Source organism: Mobula birostris, chromosome 3 (assembly GCF_030028105.1).
Source record: "Mobula birostris isolate sMobBir1 chromosome 3, sMobBir1.hap1, whole genome shotgun sequence".
In the NCBI taxonomy this organism is placed as follows: Eukaryota; Metazoa; Chordata; class Chondrichthyes; order Myliobatiformes; family Myliobatidae; genus Mobula; species Mobula birostris.
Window position 1 is genome coordinate 141,365,620 of NC_092372.1, and position 21,921 is coordinate 141,387,540.

Here is a 21,921-nt window from a genome sequence, read left to right on the forward strand (position 1 = left end):
TGTAAAACAGTCAATTAAGCATCCCTCGTGGTGGTGGGAGATTTGTAGAAGCTAAATAAGTGGAATGGATGGTTAAATACATTTAAACCATTAAAAGTACCAAATATTGAAAACTAGAATTAAAATGTACAGTCATTACTATGATATTGTATAACAGATGGTATGTTAACTAGCAACTGAACAAAATTTCAAGATAAATACTTTAAAATTTTAATATTAGCAGAAACTCAAATGTTAAAATAGCTTAAACAAATTAACAGTGTGTATCGAGAAACCTATTTTAATGTCTGTAAACTGTTTCACTTTACTATTATAAGCTTGAGTATTAGACGAAGGTGTACAATTAAAATTTAATTAATACACAAGTGTCATGTCTGAACATACATACATTACTGTTATGAGTGGTAAAATTCATTTTTGTGCTCTGGTTGGGAAGAAGAGGGGAGATGGAAAGCAAGTAGGGGAACTTTACAATGAAATACAGGCCTCAATATAGCTTGCAACTGTAATACTTCAAAACTGTTTTCATTGGAACAAATGCTTTAAATTGTTTTCATTGTGATAATACAACATTGAAATTTGTATATGCCTACATTAGAAGAGCAGATAAAAGCCCAAAGACTGTATAGAAATGCTAAGAATAGTAAAGTCCCATTAGGTTTAGTTAAAAACAAACATTAAATCTATATTAAAGACTGATATAATTAGGTGTAATAAAATCCAAAAGCCAATATTAAATGTACACACTACACACCTTAAAATTTAATAGCAATTCAGGCTGTGAATCAGTCTTTTAAAAACATTTTATTTGGAACAATGGATGCAAAATATAGTTTTCTAAATTCAGAGATCGTAAATGTGTCATGATTGCAAAATTCTGATTTTATATCAAAATAATGTCAAATAGAATGCTTTTCAGACAGCGACACTGGAAAAATTTAGTCTACCTGAATGTAACATTGAAAAGCACAATAAGAAAACTCTAAGGAATCAATGTGTCAGAGCAGAAAGTGCATCAGATGTGCAAGTCATTCAATTACAAACCCACTGAATATTAAACTACTGCAATTTAAGATTTCAATTAACAGTTAAACATTTTCCACATTACAAGTTGAAATTTATCTACTCCAGAAAGGTGGTAACAATAATGAAGTCCAATGGATTTCTTCAAAACAAAGATTACAAACAATCTTATTTTTGCAAAATTCACCAGAAAATTATCAAAAAAGATTGGAGTTACTCTTAACACTGCAATCAAGCAATATACCATGAGCATTATTTTCAGTTTTAGCAGAATAAAATTCAGTAATAAATTAGTGGTTACATGGCAGCAATTCAGTAGTTTGAGTTAAATAACCAAGATATACTGAAATCAGAATTGAGACTGAAATAAACATTTAATCCCTTGATGGTCAGTTTATCCACTTCTCAAAAATTATCTTTGCCTCAAAACATCATTTTTTATCCCCGAACTGCATCTCTAAAGCAAACCAAATTTATAATGTCATTAAGATGGTTGATTTTACGTCTCCGCATCAATAGTTTATTCGCTTATCTGAAGTACCACACGTAACTGCTAAACTTTTGTATTTATTATGATTTGACAGTAACTAAAGTGCATGGTTGCTGATAAATAATTGGAAATTGCTCACCGTTCATAAAACAGGAAGTGTTATTTGTATTCAAATACTTGATCAGATGCAAGCTAAGAGTATGCCTTCGCTACATCAAAAACTAAATCGCAAAAGGGCATGTTTCAAATAATACAGAAGTCATTTGGAGCTCTTTGAATTCTTTGTATTTTAAACAGAACTATGCATTGTGTAGTAAACAAAGTGAATGTTGAGGCTCAAATAAAATATCAGTTGGTGTATGATGCTGCCTAATAAAAACTTCTACAACTATTTGTTTAGTGTTAAATATTAGGTGAGGATTGGAATAAACAACACAATTTGAAATGACTAATTAGAAAATTTGTGATCCATACAAGGTGTTTAGTTAATTACTATAAGATAAATCACATTGTCAACAGCAAGTAGTATCCATCTCCACAATACATTTAAAAGATAATTTCAATTAGAATTAAAAGTAGAACACTCACACTGAAGTCATCATCTTTACTATTAAAGTTTTAGTGCATGGATGATAGAAATTAATTCAAAAATGATTCCAGAAAAGCAAAAGAGGTCTTAACATAACTGACCAAGTAGAGATAACCAGTTCCCTTTAACCTGCTTGCATGTACTGGGACAATGTGACCCCAGTTGTAGTTAACATTAGTCACTTTCAATTATAATTATCTTCATTTCACACAAATGTGAACATCTTGCAAACCCAATATTTGTATTAATATTCCAAGGCCTGTATTTGAGGCATAGTTCTTACTGTACAACATTGAGATTTTCTGATCTTTTGTAGTAAGTGGTGTTCTTCCCACAATCCACATATTGATACCTTTCAAGTGAAACTTGCTCTGTGTGTCCAAAATAGGATGTTGTAACAGTGGCTCTGGAAGAAATATTTTATCAATTAAATTTATTCCATGCTGCATCAATATCTTAGAACAAATAGTTACCATGTTTTTTTATTTGAAATTAGCTCCTGACAATCATGGAAAAACAAAGATGACAGCCATCAAAACAAGTAATAAAAGAACAAACAAATTAAAAAACGAATATTGGAGATAACCAGCAGATTAGGCATCACTTAAGGACAGAAAAACATTTTAGATTTTAGAACTGGAAATACAACAATGCAGGGTCATCCACCTGTAATATTGTGCTGTATCTTACAGGCAGGTAATGTATTTTGCATCTCAACATTTTTACTTTTATACTGTTATTGACCTCCACCATTCGCACTCTTATGACTGATAAGCATTCATCATCTGTCAATATCAGCAGCATTAATGGCACCTCAATAGTTTTGGTTTTTAACATATATTAGATGCATAATAGTTTATTCTCAAGTTTTATTTGAACACTCCCAGCAGCATCAATACAAATTAGTGTATTGCAAAGTAGTAAATAAGCAAAAGGACTTGAGCAGGACTGAAGCGAATGCTATTCCAGATCCCAGGAGGAAACAGCACAGTTTGATCCTGGCATGTTCTCACAGCTACACCTTTGACAAGAACAAGCAGAATGTGCTTCTTTGGAATAGTATGAAACTACATCTTGAAGCATATTTAATTACTTCATGAACTAATTACAAAGGCTAGCTTGACTACTTTTGTTAATGCAAAGTGTTAAACAGAAATAAATTAATCAGTTTAGCCTCCATCAAATCAAAAGCCAAATTGCTAAATCTGAAAATTCAGCATGTACAAGTTTGACAATTGAACTTAGTAGAGAGCAACTATAACATTATCAGAGATTCAGCCTTTAGGGAGATCCAAGAGCTCCTATGGCACTATCTGAACATTCAGCTGGCATTCTGCGTAATATTTACTAAGCAACCAAAAAAACAAATCAGTCATTATGCCCTTTTTACCTTACTGATACTCCAGGACTTAATGATCATAATTTACGTGTCACTTCTGCCACCTCACAACTATGGCAACATATTATTTCTTGAGAAGCACTTAAGGATTCTAAAAGGGTGGATTCTTAATTGAAAGCTCAATTCCAATCTTCACACAAAAATGTCCTTCTCTTCAAATATACCATGTGTATAACATCTGCTATTTCCCAGATAAAATGAATGTAGTTAAACCCAAAACAATTCCTTTGTTCCCACTTTTATACTCAAAATATAAAGTCATGCAAGCACGTCAGTGCACACTATTTATACTTACTGCATCAAAATCACAATATTATGTACTTTGATTGATGTCAGCGTGCAGTAGCCACTGTAAAACAATGATAAAACAACCATTTTCAGCTACAAGTTTCATAATACCACATTGTAAATTGCAACAAATAAAGTGTTCACTTTCTAACTGCACTCTTTAGTACTAACTCCATTTACTCACATTGCATCAGCTTTCAGCCAAGGCTAGAAAGCTTGTTGTGATCCATCAACATCCAAAAACAAATGAGTACTTTTGCTATAGCATGTGAAATTTAGTTAGATTGGAGAAATATTGTCATTGGATTTATTTTCCTTTACAGCCAGCAAACTGGAAATAAAGAGCATTCCTGACAATCTTTGAACCTATAGACTCTGTAAAACTAGTTCAACACAAACATTGAGAAGTTGGGGTTCAATACTTCACAAGTATTGAAGTATATTTCAGTTGGTGAACATAAACAGTCAAATGCAAATTAATGTTGGTGACTGATTAACTCACTCCAGTTTTACTAGGTGTACAACTTTGATTTGACATGTCACAAAACTATTATTTATGGAGAAATACCAGAGATTTTAGATATAATCATAAAACCAATTATCCTGCAAAATGGCGCCAGTGAAACTACTCTCACTGCAACCTGCAGCTTGTAATTTCCCTTTAACATATTTTTGAACCGTCTAAATTAACTAATGATTTCACGAGCTTCTGAATAACTCAGCAGACTTAACTAGCAGGAAGGCAGGTACAACATCTTCAAGCAGATACAGCTACATTGCCATCGTCAGAAGAGAGGGAGGAGGGAAGGGCTCCAAGCAAGATTAAAATTAAGGGTGTAAAACTTTCTCTATGCAGTATCTTGTTAGCAAATGTACAGCCAATGGAGAACCAGAATGAGGACCTCAGGTCAAGGTTGCTATACTGGAAGAAAATGAAGTATTGCTGTGTTCTATGTTTCATGGAGACAGAGCTCATTCCAGACACACTGGATATATCAATAAGACGCAAGGGCTTCTCCATACACCGGATGGGCTGGACCGCAGATTCGAAGAAGTCAAAAGTGGACAGGGAGGGTCTGTGTTTCATGATAAACACTTTGTGATGCTTGGACATAGCGATCTTATCACACTTACTTCCCCAACCTGGAACATCTAAAGATTAAGTGCCAACTGTTCTACTTACTAATGGAAATTCTACTATGTGATACTGACTGCAGATTATCAAAGGCCAATGTTAAACAAGCACTCAAAGTATTGAGAACAGCCATTAACACACAAGAAAAAGCCCACCCTGACACTTATTCAAATCATTGTTGAGGACTTTAATAAAGCTTGGTTGAAGAAACTTCTGTCCAATTATCATCAACATATCAACTGCAGCACAAGGGGTCCCAACACACTTGACCACTGTACTATGATTAGGAATACCTACTGTTCTGTCATTAGACCTCAATTCTGAAAATCTGTTCATCTGACTGTCCTACTTGTAAAAGGCAGAGGGTACAGAGAAAGGCTCCACAGACAAGGACAAAGAGGCGGTTGCAGGAAGCAGAGGTTCAGCTACAGGATTGCTTTCAGTCAGTGAACTGGGCCATGTTCAAGTGCTCAGAGGATCGGAATGAAGACCATCACCTAAATGAGCATGTCCTCACAAAATCATTGAAAGTATTCCCCAACCAGAAGCCCTGGGTGAACCATGAGATTCGCAAGGGCCAGATCAGAGTCATTAAAGTCTGACAACTAAGAAAGTTACAAGAGGTCCAAGTACAATTTCCAGAAAGCCATCTCATGGGCGAAATGGCAATTCTGGGCTAAACTTGAATCTGAAAGATGCTTGACAGCTGTGGCAGGGCCTGATCCCCTTCCTGACACTTATCCTTGTAAACAGAACAACTGCTACACCTGCCTCTACACCTTCTCCCTCACTACCATTCAGGGTATCAAACAGTCCTTCCAGGTGAGGTGACACTTCACCTGTGAGTCCATTGCGGTAATGTACTATGTCTGGTACTCCCGGTGGGGCCTCCTATTTATCAGTGAGAGCCAATGTAGATTGGGAGATGGCTTCGCCGAGCACCTATGCTCCATCCGCCAGAAGTGGGATCTCCCAGTGGCCACCCATTTTAATTCCACTTCCCATTCTGATAAGTCAATCCATGACCTCCTCTACTGTCGCAAAGAGGCCACACTCAGGTTGAAGGAACAACACCTGGATAGTCTCCAACCTGATGGCATGAACATCGATTTCTCGATCTTCTGGTAATGCTGTCCCACCCCCTCACCATTCTCTCACCTCATCTCCTTGCCTGCCCATCACCTCCTTCTGATGCTCCTCCTCCTTTCCTCCATGGCCTTCTGTCCTCTATCAGATTCTCCGTTCTCCAGCTCTGTACCTCCTTCACCAATCAACTTCCCAGCCCTTTACTTTATCCCTCCCCTCCCAGTTTCACCTATAGCCTTGTGTTTCTCTCCTCTCCGCCAGCTTTTAAACCTACTCTTTATTTTTCCCCTCCAGTCCTGTCGAAGGGCCTTGGCCAGTAATGCAGTAATGTTGACTGTACTCCTCTGACCCCCGCCCCCCCACTATTGATATTGCCTGGCCTGATTTCCTCCAGGATTTTGTGTGTCGCTTGGACTTCCAGCGTCTGCAGAGTTTCTCTTGTTTGTGACTGAATTATCTCCAAGTCCTTGGCCTCAATACCACCTTGTGCAAAAGGATCCTCGATTTCCTCATTCACAGACCTCAGTCAGTTCAGGTTGGCAACAACGTCTCCTCCACAATTTCCATCAGCACAGGTGCACCACAAGGCTGTGTACAAGTCCCTGCTTTACTCGCTTTATACTTATGACTGAGAGGCTAAGCACGGATCCAATGTCATATTTAAGTTTACTGACACCACTGTTGTTGGCCAAATCAAAGGTGGTGACGAATCAGTATATAGCAGGCAGACTGAAAATCTGGCTGAATGATTCTGCAACAACAAGCTGTCATTCAATTTCAGCAAGACAAGACAAGAGAACTGATATTGACTAGAGGAAGAGGAAAGCAGAGGTCCATGAGCCAGTCCTCATTGGGAGGTAGAGGTAGCAAATTTAAATTCCTCCGTGTTATCATTTTAGAGGTTCTGTGCTGGGACCAGCATGCAAGTGACATTATGAAAATAAAATCACTGCAGCACCTCTACTTTCTTAGAAGTTTTTGAAGATTTAGCATGTCATCTAAAACTCTGACAAACTTCTATACTGCAGATGTGTGGTGAAGAGCAAATTGCCTAGTTGTAACTCGGCCTGGTATGGAAACATCAGTGCCACTGAATGGAAAAGCCTACTAAAAGTAGTGGATACAGCCTCGTCCACTACAGGTAAAGCTCTCCCCACCATTGTGCACATCTATAAGGAGCACTGTCACAAAAAAAAGCAGCAGCCATCAGCAAGGAACCCAACCATCCAGGCCATGCTCTCTACTCACTGCTGCTGTCAGGAAAGAGGTACAGGAACCTCAGGACCTACACTACCAGGTTCAGGAAGAGTTATTATCCCTCAACCATCAGGCTCTTGGACCAGAGGGAATAACTTCCCTCACCCCAATACTGAACTGTTCCCATAATCTATGGACTCACTTTCAAGGACTATTCATCTCATGTTCTCATTAATTATTGCTTTTTTATTTCCTGTGAATGCACATAAGAAAATAAATCTCAGGGTTGTAAACGGTTGTATACCTGTATTTTGACAATCAATTTCCTTCAAGCTTTGAAATTAAGAACTTGAAAGTTATTCCTACCACCTTCCATAAACTTAGCATGTTGCAGACATATGGAATTTAAACAAAAGTAATCTTACTTACCGATGTGATTTTGCAAGGACTCCACTTTTATTAGTGTTTTAATTATACAGTGCTCATTAAGATTTCAGTTTGATCAGAATCTGAATTGTCAAATAATGTAAATATGTATGGATTTTACTAAATTTTAATGATCGTTACTTACTACATGTAGCTCATTTGATCTCCTATTACAGTATGAACAGAGTAGTCAATCTGTGAAAGACATACAACGCATGCTTACTAAAATACAACATGCAGTATAAAGCTTATATACTAAAAGAACAAATTCTACAATCTCGCCTTCATCATGAGATTACTTCAGATAACAAATTAAATATTGAAAACAGATCTCACTTCAGTAATGAAGTTAACCCACAAACATAAAGAAAATTACTTTACACTGTAAACTCCTAATATACATAGCCAAATGATAACAATTCTATCTGTCAACGCTCCTGCATACATCTTACATTCCAAACCAAAATATTTTAAGTAAACTGTCAAAGCTAAAAGGGCCTATTCATTACCAACAATTACCTGCTTCATATCCAGAGGTCCAATTTTGGTAATGTTGCTTATCCGCGTTTTCCCAATAACAGTTTTGGAAAACTGTACTTGAGCACTAATGTTTGCCACACTGACTGAGTAGAGGTTGTTATTAGTGATATTTAGAGTGCTCTGCAAAGAATTAAACAACATTCAGGAACAAAAGGCAATTTCCTTGCACAGTTATACAAATGCACTTCTAATGTGGTATATTTTTAAATATGTAAACAATGTGCTCAGTAGCAGAAAACTAACATTACGACTTCAGCTTTAATCTCTCATACACTATGAGATACCAAATGCACAGCTTTCATTCACTGTGTTCAGAAGGCAGAGGTGAAGGAGAAACTGAAAGAGGTAGACAATTAAAAATAACAAATAAATATTGGTACTAATCCAATCTGTAAACAACAACATTTCATCATACTCACTTAGGCTGATTTTGTAAAGAATGCCATATTTCCAACACAAAATATTTTTCTTTTTAAAAAAAATCACTCAATTTTTCCGCCAACTCCAGGCCACTGCACACTGCCACATTTTCACACCAGAGCTATCAGTTTTATCACCAAAAGTCATCATAAATGCAACTGTATCAAAGACAAACTAATGTCCTTTGTATCTATTGAACATGCCAATCTCCTTCAGTGTTACGCCATCATTCAACCTAGTGGAAATACTTTCACCTGCTTCCAATCTGATCTACCTAAACATAGCTGATCACCTATAATAGTTTTCCTTCCTATAACCACATCAACCTCTGCAGATGCCTTAACCTACAATGATGAAAACACACCTTAAGCTTGCCCAGCAGGCTGATAATTGGCCCATCTCCTGTCAACACTGAACACTCCAAGCTATCAGACTGCATTTCTAATTTGAAACAAAAGAAATTGCCTTCACTCTTGGTCAATAATATAGTTCAATGACATTGACTAATCTCTCTCACTGAGTGTAAACCAAATTATAATTTGCAACCGCAATGTAACATGTGATCTAGTAATAAGCTTGTAACGGCATTCACACCGTCATCAAAATGGGCCCTCTTCCCCAGCCGCTTGTATCATTAAACTTTATTCAGTAAATCAGCTCAAGCTCTACCTTAAAATCTAACATGTTTCTCATCTTTACCAGATCACAATCCCAAACTCAAATGCATTCCCCAAACCTGCTTCTTTCTTTCTCCAAGATGTTCTTTAAAACTTGTCTTAGACCAAATATTGTTAGTCCCCTGATCCAGTATCACTGGGGCTCATTGGCAAGTTTTGTGGGGTAATGTAATGATCCACTCTGGGATACAAATGAAAGTAATGCAAGAGATAAAAAGCGCTAAAGTAATCTCAAAAATTATGTTACCTAGAACTATAAAAACTGCATATCTATACACCAAACCAATTGCAAAACTTAGCACAATAACAAAAGACTGTAATAGAACACAACACAATGCTGGAGGAAAAAAGTAATGACAGTTAGCAAACTATTACAGTCTTGATTCTGAGGGAGTATACCTTATGGACTTCAGTCATTCTGTGTCAAAGCAAATTTTTAAAAAACAGGGTAGTTATGTTTTGTAACTCTAAAAAAAACAAAAACTAATTGAAAGGAAAACAAAGGAGTCGGGGATGTTTATCTAATTTCATTTTTACTTTAAGCGAGGCATGTACACGTCATGATAGTGTCATGATTATGCAATTAACATTTATACATATGGCATAATGATTTAAATTGTTTAAACAATATTTCCAATATTACTAAAATTTCTAAATACACAACAGTAGTAAGCACCTAGAATGAGCTGCCAAAGTGGACAAGTTGAACACTTAAAGGGCATTTGGATATGGACTTGGAGAAGAGCTTAGAGGACAATGGGCTGAACGCAAGCAACCGGGACTAGTATGGAGTTAGACTAGTATTTCCAGCTTCCAGCTTCTTTGTTTTTTTTCAATTAGTTTTTGTTTCGGAGTTACAAAACATAACAACTGCTCTGTGTTTGGCAAGGACCAGTTAGGCTGATGGGCCTGTCCTGTGCTGTATTACCCTGACTATATCAGAATCCTATCAACCCAAGTCTAAGAGCAACATTAAAAGAATAGAATTATTGCAATTAATAATTTCTTATAATAAATACAAAAAGGAAACAGTACATTGCAACTGGTGTGCATTAAAAAAAATCAACTGCAATACTTGTAACCAGTAAATAGATAGACTATACCCTATTAACCAGGCCACAATGAAGAGCTTAAGAGGGGAAAAATTCTACATCAGACATCTGCATAATAGAATTACTCAAAAGAAATAGACAAGTTCAAGTACAATCGATAACAAGAGGATTTTTCCTTGAAATTGTTTGAATGAGATGGTAATTATATCAATGGCATAACTTTATTAACTTTACAAAAAAAATACCTCCAGCTTTTAAGGATAAATTAAGGTGTTTAAATCAATTTAATGGGTCAAGGTTTACTGTAATACTGAGATAAGCTACTTACTGTGATGTTGAGATATACTACCCGATTGCCTTGGTCATAGCTGACGTAAATGGACTTTACACCGACATAACTCACATCAATAGATCGTGGAAACAGGAAAAAAACAGCTAGGCCAGAAAGCAGCAAGCAGAGTATCACTGATGAGGTTACATACAACTTCCTGAAACAAAAAACACAAGAATTTAATCACTAAGACATAGTATGTTCATCAATAATTGCATCACATCATGCAAAAGCTTAACAATACGAATACTTCGTTGAAGCAATGGCAGTATACATTCTCATCATCCTAACCAGCACTCGTTTGTTGATTGGGTTTCTCTCAGACCACATTCACTTATCTACTTAGTAAATTTCATTCCAATGGAAACAAATATCTAGAATTTGCAGTGACAACAACCTAACACCAAATCCCACATTTTGCTTAGATTCTTCGTCACCAGAGTTAATTCCATTGTCTTTCAAAACAGAATGTCAAAAACCCACAAAAAGTTAAAATTAAAATAATAAAAACCAATATATTTAGCATTCTATTTGTAAATGAAGTTAAGGTACTCAGTTATTGATTGGGTTTTTTTGATGGCCTCAATCCCTCCTAAAATTTTTTTTGCCAACAGTATTTACTGAACAGTCTTTTTATTTAAATATTAAAAAGCCTAGTACATCAAATCTTTCCTGATGCATCAATGGTGTCAAGGCACAAGTTAGTTAACTTTCAATCAGCACTTTAAAAACCTAGCAACTTTTCATCAAATAATTGTGAAGTATTAAGATAAATTAGCTGCAAAACTCAAAAGGTGAAGGGGGGGGAGGAAGAAAGTAGTAACAGGGGACAGAGAGGAACTAATTAAAAAAGATAAAGCAAAGCTCATTTTCCTAAACAACTCAAAGGTCAGCCTGAACTTACTGATGGGACCTTTTGCTAAACCAAATTACTAAAGCTCAGCATTTAACAGCTTTGATCACAATTCTACAAGTGTCCATTTCTCGGAACAAGAGGATACACATAGTGAATAGAGGATTGCAAGGGCATGAGAACTTTAAGGGACTCCTGCAATCTGCCATGGAATAGTCATTGTTCCACAATTGCTACTACATAATGGTAAAGATCCACTCCCTAAATCACACTGTACACGTCAATCTTCAATGTATACAAACTCCAAGAAAATGCAACGGCAGGGGTTGTGAGGTGGGGGGGGGGGAGGGGGAAGCACTAACCACTACATTATATATGGGTGTGATTTCATCTCTTCATTATCACCCCTCATCATTATTCCAATTAAGTTATTATTCAGTTGACTATGAAGACCCAGAAGGCATAAAAGCCTAGCATGCCTTTGGAAGAATTGCCATTTCAAAAATGCAATTCCATTTGTAGGGTAATTATTCAAACAAATGGCATAGGGAATCCAGATGCCACTAAACTTCAGCTAGTCAATACTAGAATACTCATTCTAATCAGTATTACAAAAAAAAACACAACTCAGCCATCCAGAGCAATGTCTTGCAACCTCAAAACAAATATGAAACCTCGCAGGAACTATTATAATGTGACACCCAGTCACACAAGATGGGAAATTTGGCCAAATCCAAAAGACAAGATCTCAAAGCACTGCTTGAAAAGTGAAGAATTAACTGCATTGCTAGGCAAAATGATTCATTCATTATGAAGGAGTAAGAAATAAGCATTACTGCAAAGAATTACAATTTACATAACAGGTGTAATTTAATTTTCATCCATTTTTGTGGCTATCCCATTTCTTCTCAATAGCCTTAATATGAATATTATCACAATATGTTATCACACATAATTAGAGTGCCTTCATTCTAATCCAAGCGCCAAGGCATTTCCAAGTAGACAGAAGAAAAGATTCAAGTGTATGCTCAGCGCCTCCATGAGGTACAATATTATATCCTTAATGACTCTTGGGATTTCCTGGCCTATGATCATTCAAAGTGGAGAAAGAGCATTCACAGTGATACTGAAAATCTGAAGTGCAATCAGGAGCCCTGAGAAGTGCAGAAGGACACCACTCACAAGCAAGCCCTATGCCCACTCCCATCAAGCACCTTCTGCTCATTTCCTGAAGATTCTTTGCTTCTCGCATTGGATTCAGAGCGGACCAATGCAGCTAAGAAAACCAGAGTGGAAGCAAGCCAGCCTCCAATGTGAAGGATTGCCCATTAAGAGCCTTTCGATGTCTTGTATAACATCAGTCTTTTTTTTTTTTTAAATCTTGCATTTTGTGCTCATTCCCTTCTCCTTCAATTACTCTTCAAAACATAGCTCACTAATCACGTTTGGAGTAACCTTACATGTTCCCATTACCCATTCAACTAGCAAAACAGCAAGCCTCTACACCGAAGAGCCACCAAAAAGGAAAGATCGCACAAAATTTAAGAAATGCAGTTGGTCTCGTAATATCTATTAAGGAAAGGGGTATTTCACATCACCTTCGGATTTGTGATGCCTTACAATTGATAATTTTATTTCATAATTATCATTTATAGGAGGATTCCAATTTTAGGATGACAAAGAACCTTTATTTTTATATAAACAAAGTCTCAACTCAAAAATATAAGTGTTTCTCAGTGGAAGTACCATGTTATTGTTTCTCAGCGGAAGTACCTTGTACTGCATGTCCAATAAGCTCATTACATTAATAATTGTTGTTCCAAATGTTGAGAGTGGTAGAATTACTACTACTGATAATACAGGTCTCAAAAATATTCAGTTGAATTTAGAATTATCAAGACATAACTCATGCAACTTTGTCACAGAAAATGCAAGGAAACACCTCCACATTTCATTTAATAACACATTGTAATTTCTGCACCAAACATTGCAGCGATTTCTTCAATTTCTAAATATTTGAAGGAAAATTACTCGTATGGGAAGCATCTGAACATCTTCAAGAAGTGCTGCCTCAAGGAGGCAGCATCTATCACTAAAGACCCTCACCATCTCAGATATGCCCTCTTCTCATTACTATCAGGGAGGAGGTAAAGGAGCATGAAGACTCTCACTGAATGATTCAGCAATGGCTTCTTCCCCTCCACCATTACATTTCTGAATGGTCCACGAATCCATGACCACTAACCCATTTTTCACATTTTTGCAGAATTTATTGTAATTTTATTTCCTTGCACTGCTGCCACAAAACAGGTACCATAAGACCTGATGATCAAATAATTCACAATTACAAACGGATTGATTCAACATGAAATTGGTTTCATGGCCACTCCATTCCCATCACAGAATGTGTTGCTTGATTACTATCCAGGAAGCTTAATGGGAAATTGATTAGTGTTTTCTTGACAGAAACATAAATATGAAGTACTTAAGAGTCAAAGCATAGTATTTTTCTTAAATGATGGAACTTCTAAGTTCACGATAGAACTACACAAATCTATTTTGGCATGTATTGATGCAACTGTTACCATTCCTTAAAATGTCAACACAACCTACGTTCGCCTGGGTCTTAGCCTTTGATCACTGTAAGGAATTAATGCCACAAGCTGGTTTTCTTGACCTAAAATGGAGAAATGAAAACATTTAATATTGGCTAGTAAACAGATCCACTTGATCTTCTCAAAACCAAAAGGATTGTTCCAAAGAAATGGTTTAAAAAGAAAAAAAAACACAAAATTTCCACAAAATTTGCTGATATTTTCACATGGGAGTACTGTCCAATGCTCCTTTTCACCTCAACTAAGAAATTTTAAGGTTTTTTTTGATAAAATAACACACAAACAATCCATGTCCTAAGTGTACAAGAACTTCCCATACAGTACATGTTCAGCAGTATGGATATTGTTTTGACTACTGAACATTATTCTATTAATACGTCACTTCAAAATGCTATCTAGGAGAATAATAGTTTCCAATGAGCACAGTGAGTGGACAGCAGCTGGTGACTGGAGCCCTGGTAAGCCAGATGCTGAATCATCAAATATCAGGCCTCTTAGGTTTTTACTGTACCACCCTTATACTGCTAACTGATACCCTCAGAGTACTCAGGAGACAGGATAATAAATAGTGTTAATATTATTCACAGTTCAAACAGTTTTATGTATTAAAAAAAGTTCTTGATTATAGAGGGAACCCAAAGCACCTCCCCAAAAAGCAAAATTCTTAACGCAGTACCAAGCACCTAATTTCTAATCAACTTGTTTTATCAGCTGCTACACAAGGGACCTGGATCTGTGTTTGTATGTGGCAGAGAAACTAGTTCCACTGTAATTATTGTGAAACCAAAATATGCTTGCAACATTGTGTGTCCGACAGAGTGATCAGCAGCACTGGGGTTCCACAGGGGACTGTCTTGTCTCCCTTTCTCTTCACCATTTACACCTCGGACTTCAACTACTATACAGAGTCTTGTCATCTTCAGAAGTTTTCTGATGACTCTGCCATAGTTGGATGCATCAGCAAGGGAGATGTGGCTGAGTACAGGGCTACGGTAGGAAACTTTGTCACATGATGTGAGCAGAATTATCTGCAGCTTAATGTGAAAAAGACTAAGGAGCTGGTGGTAGACCTGAGGAGGGCTAAGGCACCGGTGACCCCTGTTTCCATCCAGGGGGTCAGTGTGGACATGGTGGAGGATTACAAATACCTGGGGATATGAACTGACAATAAACTGGACTGGTCAAAGAACACTGAGGCTGTCTACAAGAAGGGTCAGAGCCGTCTCTATTTCCTGAGGAGACTGAGGTCCTTTAACATCTGTCGGACAATGCTGAGGATGTTCTACGAGTCTGTGGTGGCCAGTGCGATCATGTTTGCTGTTGTGTGCTGGGGCAGCAGGCTAAGGGTAGCAGACACCAACAGAATCAACAAACTCATTCGTAAGGCCAGTGATGTTGTGGGGATGGAACTGGACTCTCTGATGGTGGTGTCTGAAAAGAGGATGCTGTCCAAGTTGCATGCCATCCTGGACAATGTCTCCCATCCACTACATAATGTACTGGTTGGGCACAGGAGCACATTCAGCCAGAGACTCATTCCACCGAGATGCAACACTGAGCGTCATAGGAAACCATTCCTGCCTGTGGCCATCAAACTTTACAACTCCTCCCTTGGAGGGTCAGACACCCTGGGCCAATAGGCTGGTCCTGGACTTACCTCCTGGCATAATTTACATATTACTATTTAATTATTTACGGTTTTATTACTATTTAATTATTTATGATGTAACTGTAACGAAAACCAATTTCCCCCGGGATCAATAAAGTATGACTATAACTCAAATGCTTGAACCAAGATGATATGGAACAACCAATCAAACAAACACCTAATCAAAAGAAGATTAACAATGCAGAGTAAGGAAGCAGAAAGATCAAGTGAATTCCAGAAGTTAGGGCCTTGACAGCCCAGAAATAGATGCCAATACTGGAGCAATTCAATTGAGAATGCTCCAAAACAGGATTAATAACATGCCACACAATTGGCTGGTTAGCAACATTGAAGTAAATAGAATTTAAAAACTTAAAAATCAGCGGTAGCAGAAATAAGAAAATGGGGTTAAAAAATTGGTGATGAATGGTTATTTTATTCAGACTGCAGGGTGACCTACAGTGATGTTTCCCAAAACTTAATACTAGAATCATCTGTTAATTGCTCAGACATGTGAACGTACAGGGAAAATTCTCCAAATCTGCAGATGATGCACAAGACTTAGAAGCATGGCAAAACAAAGTGGCCAGTGAAATTGAAAGGTAATCATATTCTGGGTGCAAAAGCAGACAGGGAGGCAACAGTTTATTAGCGAGGTGAAAAATGATACACCTTACGAAAACAAACAAAATAGTGTACACTACAAAATGATTCTGTTCCAAAGATTGAGTAGGAACTGATAGGTCAACTGTCTTTATGTTCATTAACCTCTGGAAGTAGCAAGACATGTTGACAGTGTGATTAGCAAAACATTTGATGAGCTAGGATTCATAAACACACACAGACTACTGAAGCAAGGAGATAACATTGATCTTGTGAAAAATGCTAGTTAGGCCACAACCATAACATTGCATTCAATATAGTTTAATGTAAATACGAAGTGGCTGTGGTAAAGAAATGATTACTAGATTAGTTGTGAAAATTCTAATCTCTACAAGGCAAGGTGAGAATTTAGGAGGAACCAGACAGGCATCTTCACCCCCCCCCCCCCAACCCAACCCAGAGGGTAGTCCATATATGGAATGAGCTGCTAGAGGAAATGGTTGCAGCAGATAGATTAACAAAAGCCAAATGCATGTAGGCAATAAGACAAGCTGAGGTGGGCACCTTAAGTCAGCATGGACCAGATGGGCCAAAGGGCCTGTTTCTCTGATGTTAGATAAGAATCTACTATTTCATTGGTAACTTGCATATACTGATACATAGTAGCTATCCAGTAGAACTAATATACTTGTGGCACTCTATGTAGTTAAAGCAAGTCTCCAAATTAGCAATGAAAATATTCAGAAACAATCACCTCTTGGAATTCTTCCTGTTCCTTGACATGTTGGACAGGTAACACTGTCTCGACCAGTGAATTCCACATATGGAAACTGGGAAATATCCCCATTTCTAGAGTCCTCACTGTGATTGGATGAGATCTCCAATTTGCTGGATTCACCACTTTCAATGATAGGTTTGCGCAGGGATAGACGTGATAGGTTTTTCCCCATGCTTCAATCACCTGGAGGAAAGATTAAATATGGGAACTCTAACATGGGACACAGAACATCCACCTTCAAAAGAGAACGAACAGCTTAGATGGAAAAAGAAAAACAGTGCAAGTCTAAACACAAAAATCTAAGACTTGTTCCAAAACATTAATTTAACCTAAGTACAGACTAACAAAAGTGTAACCCAAAATGTTAACTTTCACACCTCAACTGAGTACTTTAGCATTGTTTCTATTTCACACTTGAAGAATCATCTCCTATATTTTGTACCTGTTCGAGGTAGACAGAATTGAGAAATGCCCAAATACCAGCAGACTAATTTGTTGCTGATTTCAGCCAAGGTTTTATACAGAAAATACAGAATCACAGAATAGTACATGCTCTTGAATTGTGAATTATTACCAGAGACAAATATTTAACATGTTCAAACTGTCCATGATAATATGTGCACCAAAACATTTCAAACAAAAATAATGAGAAAAGCAAAAATAGGAATAAAATGATCAAAGTCTAAAGTCAAGCATTTTAAATGTAGCTGCTAAAGAAAATCCAGAGTCTAAGACTGCAAAGAGATATCCGGCAAATTTTCAAGTAAATATATGAACTACCCAAATGTAGCCAGCAATATATTTTATCATTACATGGTGACTGAAGGTAATAATATTCTACCAGACTATGAATTACATTTAAAAATTCAGCTACTTCTAAGACAATAGCAACATTGTCTGCTAATCAGTGCATACCAAAGTTCAACTGCAAATTCCAATATATTCTTCAATATTGAACCAAAAAATGTGTCACATTCAGAAGCATCCTTTCTCTTCTATCACTGGAATCATTGTACAAATGATTCTAGTGATGGGAGAAGGGATGAATATGCAGGATATGGAAAACACACAGATTACCTTAGTTTAGTAGGGATTAGTTCAGTTGGGCATTTGATTAGTAAATTGATTAGTTTAGCACAGCACTGTGGGCTGTACTGTGCTATGTTTTATGTAAACCTCTGAGCTAGATTTAATGATTATTCTTTAGAAACTTGAAGTTTGTTAAATATCCAGGGGAGGAAAACATACAAAATTCAATGCAAAGTTTAAAAATTCAAGGGGGAGACTTCTGAGTTTCTAAACAAAAGCTCAATGCAGTCATACGCCTGAAACACAGCTTCAGCAAGTGACAACAGTACAAATTATTCAAAGTTGAAGAAAATTCAACTGGATTCTCTCTCCCTTGGTTTGGTCTCTTCCTGTGACACTTCTCATGCTCTTGATCTCAACAACTTTCAATTCCCTGGCCCTGATCACCTCATTTTCACTATGGATCTCTAGTCCCTATACATTTCTATCGCCCATCAAGAAAGATTAAAGCTCTCCACTTCCTTGTCATCAAAAGATCCACTTGAGTTCCCCTCCACCATCACCCTTCTCCATCTTGTAGAAGTGGTGATCAGCAATTTTTCCTTCAGCTCCAGACTCAAGAGGTAGCCATAGGCACGTGCATGGGCCCCAGCTTTGCCTGCCTTTTGTTGGCTACGGAGAACAGTCCATCTTCCAAGTCTTCCCTGTAGTGCTTCCTAACTCATTTTGTGCTACACTGTTGACTGCATTAATGCTACGTCTTCACACACCCATGCTGAGCTCATCAATTTTGCCTCCAACTTCCGCCCTTCCCTTAAATAGACTTGGTCCACAGCCAATGTCTTTCTCCCCTTTCTTGATCTGTCTCCACCTCTAAAGATAAACTCTCTACCAACAACTTTTGTAAAGTTACAGATTCCCATGGCTATATTGACTACACCTATTCCCACTGTCTACTGTAAAAATTATATTCCATTTCTCAGTTCCTTCATCTCCACAACTGTTCCCAGGTCGAGGCGTTCCTTTCTATGATATCAAATGTCCTCCTCTTTCAAAGAACAGGGTTTCCCTTCCTCCACCACTGATGCTGCCCTCACCAACATCTCCTCTATTTCCCGAACGTCTGCACTCACCCTATCTTCTCTCCACCTTAACAGGGATAGAGTTCCTCTTATCCTCACCTACCACCTCATGAGCCGCTGCATCATTCCACCAAACCCATCTTTACTTCCTCCCCTCCACCTCTCCACAGAGATTTCTCTCTGTGATTCTCTGGTTCATTCATCTGTCCCCAGTAATTTACCTCCTGGCACATATCCCTGCAAATGTGAGAAATGAAATAACATACCTGTCCATTCACCTCCTCCCTCACCTCCATTCAGGGCCCCAAAAAGTCCTTCCAGGTAAGACAACACTTCACCTGCAAATCTGTTTGGGTTGTCTATTGTGTCCAGTACTCCTGATGCACCTTCAATGCACATTGGTGAGACCCGATGTAAAGTGGGGAACTACTATGTCGAACACTTCCACTCCATCCACCAAAAGCAGTATTTCCCAGTGGCCAACCATTTTACTTCCTACCCCCATTCTGCAATTGTGCCACCATGAGGCCACCCTCACAGTGGAGGAGCAACACCTCAAATTCCGTCTGGGAAGCCTCCAAACTGGTGGTATGCACATCAATTTCTCCTTCCCATAACTGTTTTCCTATTCCCTCCCTTCTCTTCTATTCCCAACTCTGGCCTGTTACATCTTCTCCTCATCTGCCTATCACCTCCCCGGTGTCTCCTTTCTTTTCTCCCATGGTCCACTCTCTTTTCTATCAGATTCCCTCTTTTCCAGTCCTTTGTCTTTCCCACTCACCTAGCTTCACCTTCGAGCTCGTCCTCCTTCCCCTCTCCCCACCTTTTTATTCTGACACCTTCCCCATTCCCTTTCCCAGTTCTAAAATAGGGTCTCGGCCTAAAGTGTCAACTATTTATCCATTTTCATACATGGTGTCTGACCTGCTGAGTTCCTCCAGCACTTTGTGGGTTGCTTTGGATAGCAAAGTGTTTGTAGTTAATGTTAAATCAATACTAGAAACAAGATGAAATGACTAAAATTTCCTAATGATCACACAGCATGGAAGAGCAAATTAAATAAGCAAATGGAGTAGGTAAGCTTATTGGAGTAGGTACAAAAAAAATCAGAGATATTAACCAAAAAATTCAGAGTAAAGAGGAATAAATTCTTTAATTCAAACAACTGCAAAGCCATTTCTGATCAATTGCAGAATTAGGTAATTCGCACAGACTAACCATCTAGAATGAGACCAATTGGTTAGTTCATAACTACATAACAATGTAAGCTCTTTTTTAAAAAAAAAGTGAATAATGAATTATTCTGCTCGAAGGAAGCAACTTTAGTTACATGTCACGTGATTCTTGAATTCATTTAGAAACTGATTAACAGTTTTTAAATCCAACTAAATTCGACCGAACACTAGAACAATTTCATCCGTGGGTCGCCAAAGTTTCGCGACTAAATTTGAAAACTGCAAACTTTTATTACCTTGACGAACGGTTTACACACAGTTTTCGTTCAAGTACAATGAACAAAATTAACACACTGATAAGATTAACACACTACAAGTTGTTATTAATGCCTCTCTAGGAGATTCCACCTTTATACGAAGTGAAGAATTAGTAACCAGTATTGAAATCCCTGCAACGCGAGCGGATCGAAACCGTATACCTGTCTAATCAATGGCAGCCTGTGGTTCCCATAATTACTACATCAGGCAACTTAAGTCAGACAAAACCACAGAGGAAGAAAGTCTTCTATGGTCACCACGATCGCCCAAGTGAATCCCCCCCCCCTTTCTCGTTGCAAAACACGTGCTATCTGCTAGTTTCACCTTCCTATATTAGTGCGTGAAAATGTTAACTTGTATGTTTAACCTCTAAAATCTGAATTAACAGGAAATTATTTTCCGCCAGGATTTAGAAGATACAATCCGTACAAAGAAGAAAAGTCACGACCCTTAGATAGACTAGCTTCACAGTACACACGTCGAACGAAGTGTCAGCATCTGTGGCGTACTGACAGGAAGGCCATGGTAGAGATTCCACACGTTTACTCACGCTGCCTCAGGTGCGGAGGATAAGCCGCTACCGGCGGCGGCACCCACTAATCCAGACTCTAGGTTTTCACCTCTCAACCCGAGCCTCAGGCCGTACACCTTCACCGGGACAGCCGGTGGGGCCGGCCAAAACTGGGAGTCGCCGCCAGCGCGTCCGTCAAACAATGTAAACTTACCACCTCACTCCGGATTTACCGATAACCGAGACTGTGTTCTGACGCTTTTCTAGCGGAGTCACGTCTAACGTCGCGCTATATTCGTTATTTACAAAAAAAATAACAAGATGGGCTGACCGAACCCCGTGTTTACCATTTTTTTTGCACGCCGCGCAAGCGCACAGGCACCGACTCCGTGATGATACGCAGAACCATTGGATGACGTCACAGCGCTTCCCTGCGGTTGCGGCGGGTGCTTCTGCCGAAGGGCGGGGACGACTGCCAAAGCAGTCAGCGGGAGTGGTTACTGCGTTTAGTTTCAATTTTTGATTTCCGGAATGATTTCTTCTGCTGAGTTGCAAAAACAAGTATTTCTTACCCTTTTGTACCCAAGTAGATTGAAAGGCAATGTAGATTTCAAGTTGAGGATAGTTTGTCAAAGTTCAAAATGAGTATATGTCAC

General features: G+C 38.1%; 1 protein-coding gene across 2 annotated transcripts; it reads right to left on the bottom strand.

Moving 5' to 3' along the window:
* Window positions 1-785: 785 nt before the first annotated feature.
* tmem106ba (transmembrane protein 106Ba) lies at window positions 786-21,656 on the bottom strand. 2 transcript variants are annotated; one of them, XM_072253391.1, is made up of 8 exons: window positions 21,613-21,656; window positions 17,127-17,333; window positions 14,120-14,183; window positions 10,651-10,810; window positions 8,153-8,293; window positions 7,779-7,828; window positions 3,797-3,850; window positions 786-2,508 (listed from the first exon to the last, which is right to left on the bottom strand). In XM_072253391.1, exons 2-8 carry the CDS (start codon window positions 17,320-17,322, stop codon window positions 2,382-2,384), a joined length of 792 nt encoding a protein of 263 aa, XP_072109492.1. In that variant the 5' UTR covers window positions 17,323-17,333; window positions 21,613-21,656; the 3' UTR covers window positions 786-2,381. The 2 variants fall into 2 exon arrangements, with proteins under 2 accessions (XP_072109492.1, XP_072109491.1); XM_072253390.1 differs by lacking the exon at window positions 21,613-21,656 and adding an exon at window positions 21,480-21,566.
* Window positions 21,657-21,921: the final 265 nt, after the last annotated feature.

Excerpts from the sequence above, each read along its gene's own strand:
- tmem106ba (XM_072253391.1), bottom strand. The coding sequence starts at position 17,322 with ATGGGGAAAAACCTATCACGTCTATCCCTGCGCAAACCTATCATTGAA. Across the intron at positions 10,811-14,119 it reads AGGCTAAGACCCAGGCGAAC|GAAGTTGTATGTAACCTCAT; the intron begins GTAGGTTGTGTT and ends TTTTTGTTTCAG. Across the intron at positions 7,829-8,152 it reads GACCTCTGGATATGAAGCAG|ATTGACTACTCTGTTCATAC; the intron begins GTAATTGTTGGT and ends TGTCTTTCACAG.